General features: G+C 39.7%; 1 protein-coding gene across 1 annotated transcript; it reads left to right on the top strand.

Moving 5' to 3' along the window:
* Positions 1 to 249: 249 nt before the first annotated feature.
* Positions 250 to 1,860, top strand: LOC147503541 (uncharacterized). The gene is made up of 2 exons (XM_086604883.1): positions 250 to 912; positions 1,528 to 1,860. Exons 1-2 carry the CDS (start codon positions 250 to 252, stop codon positions 1,858 to 1,860), a joined length of 996 nt encoding a protein of 331 aa, XP_086461009.1.
* Positions 1,861 to 5,895: the final 4,035 nt, after the last annotated feature.

The raw sequence follows: 5,895 nt of genomic DNA, 5'->3' as shown, positions 1-5,895 counted from the left end.
TTGTTTAACAAGTTAGGTCTTCATGAGCTAAAGCCCACAAACATGACATTACAGTTAGCCGATCGATCTATCAAGCATCCCAAAGGAATTGTTGAAAACATCATTGTCAAGGTCCAAGACTTTTACTATCCCATTAATTTTGTCATTCTTGACACCGAAGTTACCTGTGACTCGATTCCTATCATTTTAGATCGTCCCTTTCTTGCCACTGCAAACGCCCTCATCAACTGTCGTGATGGTTCTATGACAATGTCCTTCGAAAATCTCTCTGTCGAGGTCAATGTTTTTAAATTGATGCAAGAAATCTCAGATGCTGACATTGATGCTAAGATTAACATGATTGAAGGTCTAGTGCACGAGTATTTCACCAGCGCATTTCTAGATGATGACGTTCACCAATTTCTTTCTTTTGGTGAATCCGATTATGATGTTGACTCTTACATTCAAGAGGTTAACACGTTACTAGAGTCAATACCACTTTTTGACCCTACGGCTGCGATATCTTGTGATGTTGAAGACACTCAGCACGTCTTTTCAGTTGATGACGACATCCCTCATGAATCTTTGATTCCAACTCCCCCACCTCCAGATTTAAAACCACTTCCTTCTGATCTAAAGTACGTCCATCTCGACATAGATGGTAGTCGCCCAATCATTATTTTATCACAATTGACTGCAGATGAAGAAGTGCGTTTACTTCATGTCATTCGAGAACACCATTTCGTCTCCTTAGCTTACATCAAGGGCATTGACCCTAGTGTGTGCACTCATCACATACATCTCGATCAAGGAGCCAAGACATCACGTGAACCTCAATGTTGTCTAAACCCCACCATGAAAGAAGTGGTGCGGGAAGAAGTTTTACGCTTGCTTGATGCTGGTATCATTTACCCCATCTCTAACAGTGTTTGGGTAAGTCCTGTCCACGTTGTTCCAAAAAAATCAAGCATTACAGTTGTGCATAATGAAAATGACGAATGCATCTCCAATCCCATGCCCGTCAAATGGAGAATTTGCATCGATTACCGTAAACTTAATGCTGTGACTCGTAAAAATCACGTCCCTCTTCCATTCGTTAACCAGATGTTAGAACAATTAGCGGGACATACTTACTATTATTTTCTTGATTGATATTCCGGCTACTTTCAAATTGTCATTGTTCCAGCAGATTAAGAGAAAACCACTTTCACTTGCCCCTTTGGAACTTTTGCATACAAACGTATGCCACTCGGTCTTTGTAATGCACCTGGAACCTTCCAGCGTTGTATGCTTCATATCTTCAGTGATATGGTTGAACATTTTATAGAAGTTTTCATGGACAACTTCTCTATCTATGAAAATTCTTTTGACGACTGTCTTTCTCATCTTTCCAAAGTATTTAAGCGTTGTCAAGAGAAGAATCTAGTTCTAAATTGGGAAAAATGTCACTTCTGGTCCAAAAAGAAATAGTTTTAGGTCACATTGTGTCAAAAGCTGGTATAGGATACGACCAAAGTAATAAAAATAGAATCTCTGCCCATTCCACAGAATGTCCGTGATATTCGTGCCTTCTTAGGACACACCGGATTTTACAGGAGATTTATTCAGGATTTTTCAAAGATTGCTAAGCCTCTTACCAACTTACTGCTAAAGGATGCCATATTTGATTTCAACTTTGATTGCAAGACGGCCTTTGACATTCTAAAGGCCGCTTTGACCTCAACACCAATCATTCAACCTCTTGACTGGTTGAAACCTTTTGAGCTTATGTTCGATGCTAGCGACTATGTCATTGGTGTTGTACCAGGCCAAAAAAGAGAAGATAAGCCCACTGTCATATACTATGCCAGCAAGACTCTGAATGATGCCCAAAGAAATTAGACCACAACTGAAAAACAATTTATGGCTGTAGTCTATGCCCTTGAAAAATTTCGCCCTTATCTTGTTGGTTCTACAACCATTGTGTACACAGACCATGCAGCCCTTCGGTACCTTCTCATGAAGAAGGATGCTAAGCAGAGATTGATTCGTTGGATACTTTTCCTGCAAGAATTTACCGTAGAAATAAAAGATAAAAAAGGGTCAGACAATGTGGTAGCAGACCATCTTTCAAGGCTAGACCATGACTGTGATAGTGATTCCGAGTCGATCTCAGATTCTTTTCATGATGAGCATTTATACTCCATTTTCTCCTCTCTTTGGTACACTGACATAGTTAATTATTTGGTGACTAAAGAACTTCCTTCTTCTTGGCCACGTAGTGCTCGGAAAAAGTTCTTATCCGCAGTGAAATATTACTTCTGGAATGGCCCCTACATTTTCAAATATTGTGCTAATCAACTTATATGTCGTTGAATTCCAGAATGGGAACATCATGAGGTTCTTTCTTTTTTCCATTAGCAATCTTGTGGTGGTCATTTCAGTGGTAAGAAAACAACAGCAAAAGTTCTCTAATGTGGTTTTTACTGGGCCTCTCTCTTTCATGATGCCCATGATCATTGCAAAGCATGTGTACGATTCTAACAGCTTGGCAGCGTTACTCAATGAAACATGATGCCCTTAAATCCAATTCTCATTATCAAAAATTTTGATGTTTGGGGCATCAATTTCATGGGTCCTTTCCCTATCTCTCACAGTTTTCTCTACATTCTGGTAGCAGTTGACTACGTGTCTAAATGGATTGAAGCAATGGTGTGTCGAGCAAATGATCATAGGACCGTCGTGTTTTTTGTAAGGGAATATATTTTTTCACGATTTGGCGTCCCCAAAGGTATCATTAGTGATGGGAGCAAATATTTTTGCAACCGAATTTTTGAAACCTTGGTAAGAAAATATGGAGTTATCCACAAGGTAGCCACTCCATATCATCCTCAGACTAGTGGACAAGTGGAAGTCCCTAATCGAGAGATTAAATCCATTTTAGAGAAAATAGTTAATCTATCTAGGAAAGACTGGTATCTCAGACTTTCTGATGCCTTGTGGGCATATAGAACAACTTTTAAGACTCCTATAGGGATGTCTCCTTACCGTCTTGTATTTAGAAAACCTTGTCATCTACTGGTTGAACTTGAGCATTGTGCTCTTTGGGCTATTAAAAGCCTCAATTATAACATCAACACGATAGGTGAGAAGCGCAAATTGCAATTAAATGAGCTTGAGGAAATTCGGAGTAATGCTTATGATCTCTCAAAAACCTATAAAGCAAACATGAAAATAATGCATGACAAACATATATTACGGAACGATTTTCAAATTGGTCAAAAGGTCTTGCTTTACAACTCACGGTTACATCTTTTTCCTCGAAAACTTAAAACACGATGGTCTGGTCCTTTCATTGTCACCGCTATCACCCCTTACGAGGAAATATCCTTGCTAAATCCAAGAGATGATAGCGAATTTCAAGTCAATGGTCAACGCCTCAAGCATTTCCACGAGTTACGCTATTCAGCTGTAGAAAAAACTCTTCTACATGATCCTGTCTATGAAGATTAGACCTTTTTCATAGTGTACTCCATTCCACTCTTATTTAAAGAGAGTGCACCATTCTGGTACCCGGGCCCTCCTTTCTTTTCTTCTCTTAAAATTATCTTGGAGTGTGTGGTTGAAAGCGCCGGAGCCAACTCTATTTCATAACTGAGTATAAATGTCTTCTGATAATCGATTAAACATTAATTCTGGTACAAGATGGGTACCCAAAATTTCCCCTCCTTCCTTCTCCACTCTTTTCTACTCTCTTCAAACTGACATTCAGCTCATCATTTGGTGTAAATATCACCGATCTCGAATAGGTCAAGGTCGTAGCTCTTTTGCTCATAAACGACGTGCGCGAAGGATGGAGTGGTGTATGCATTGTCAAACACCTTTCTATCCAGGTCTTGACTTCCTATCCAATACTTGCCGATATAAGGTATAGTTTTGTCTGACACCAACTGAGCAGGATAAACTTCGCCGCCGCGCCGTTGCCCCCACAGGATGGGAATCATCTTGAGGATCTGAAGTTAAAAGACTCACCCTGTATATAATCATCTTGAGGATCTGATGTTAAAAGACTCACCCTATATATATTCCTCTTGAGGATCTGACGTTAAAAGACTCCTATTATATATACTCGTGTCTTTTACAATTCACCTTTGCGCTATTGCTGTGCACAAAAAGATTTTGTGTAGGCCATCATATGTTTACATACTAGGGACACAGGCAATGGATTCCACCTAGACTAACCCCTGATGGGGCAGTTTGAGGCTATATCCAAATGTAATAAGGGTTATTAGTCCAACACGCTCCTCGCAAGGACCAGGACGGTGATATACAGTCGTCCTGACCACTAGGCCCCCAAAACATAAAGGTGAAGCCACTATCTAGCTGGATTGGATTCGTTTATGAGCCGACATGAAAGTATTCTAGGATCATCTCGATTGAAAAAGAGTTCAATAGGCGTAACAGTGATGGTAACACGTTAATCTTCCCTTGTACAGTTGTGAAAAAAAAATCTGAAAGGATTGAGTCTTACTTCAGTGAGCCTCAACCCCCTTCACATTGTAAAAAAATAAAAATAAAAAAATCTTCAACTCAAGTCGCGTGCGCCACTTTTTTAGTAGCATGCGTGATCCTTTCAACTCTCCACAGCTTTCAATTTCGGGGTTTGCTACATCTTTTCAGAATATGTGTGTTGGTCTAAGTACCCTATGAAACCTTCCTCCATATGTTCTACCTCAGTAAGAAAACCTCTATGACCGTCTTAGGGATCTGACGTTAAACGACCTATTTTTTTAGATCCAAGGTAGAAAATATGTGTTGGTCCAACTTCATTATGACACCAGCTTCCTCTGTATTTTCTAGTATTTTTGCACAACTTCTTCTTCTTCTTCGGAATCTGACGTTAATTGGTAGGGTGGTCGGTATAATTGGTAGGGTGGTCAGTATAATTATACCGCTATGATGGACTCTCCCTCTTATGGACTTCATTTTTGTGAATTCATTGCCGACATTGGTTGGTCTTCCCTCGTTCTTCAACCCGAGTAAACTTATTCTCCAAGTTTGGCTGCATACTTTTATGGTCATATGGAAGACACAACTGCTTTCAACCATGCCCAAGTCAGACTATGAAGCCATCAAGGAAGAAACCATGCACATGGTTTCTTCCTTGATGGCTTCATAGTCTGACTTGGTGATACACACCATGTTTTTCCTGAACCTCTGATAGCTATGGGCGATTGGCATTTTTCTACTGCCAATGAGTCTTCTTGCATCGTCTTCAATGCACTTGCTCAGCAGCATACATTTTTCAACATCACTCACTGTGTAGTTCAGAATTTGAAACGAGCTCGGGACTTTCGACACCGTTATTTACTTTTACCCGTCACTGCCAGCCAGCTTAATGAGGGTCCTCTTCCTACAGTTTTCAACCGGTTTTACTGACTGGGTTACAGTAGATTCCATGTGTCCTACAAATAAAATAATTAATTCTTTATGGTTTCAGGTATGGCGATGTTGTTCAAGGTACCTGAAGAACGATCCTTGCTACCCAAATGACAATAAAATGCTGCGACACTTGGACCGATCTGGAGCTACAAAATGGAGCAAACTATAGCAGGCCATTATTAACTGGCGTGATGCTAAAGAGTGGCACTTCACATATGATGATCCTCGATTGGTTACACCCTGAATTTACATGTTGGGATGTATATATATGTATTTGGTGTGCTCTTCCTTTTTTGTGGTATGATATTTGTTTGTTTCTTTGTATGTTGTTTGTTTTATTTGCTTAGTGTAATATTTTCAGTTTTCTTTTGGTATATTGTATATTGTGTTCGAATAACATTTTGTTGCAGTTTGTTCACTAAATCTTTGCTCAAGCTTCTCAGGTATCTTCTTACTCTCTCTTACACTTTGAGGACAAAGTGTCCTTCTGTTTGG

The sequence above is a fragment of the Coptis chinensis genome, chromosome 4 (genome assembly GCF_015680905.1).
Source record: "Coptis chinensis isolate HL-2020 chromosome 4, ASM1568090v1, whole genome shotgun sequence".
In the NCBI taxonomy this organism is placed as follows: Eukaryota; Viridiplantae; Streptophyta; class Magnoliopsida; order Ranunculales; family Ranunculaceae; genus Coptis; species Coptis chinensis.
Note: the sequence above shows the minus strand (reverse complement) of the source record. Positions and strands in the feature narration are given on the sequence as shown.

Coding starts and splice junctions, on each gene's coding strand:
- LOC147503541 (XM_086604883.1), top strand. CDS start 250: ATGTCCTTCGAAAATCTCTCTGTCGAGGTCAATGTTTTTAAATTGATG. Junction 913..1,527: donor CCATCTCTAACAGTGTTTGG/GTAAGTCCTGTC, acceptor CCCATTCCACAG/AATGTCCGTGATATTCGTGC.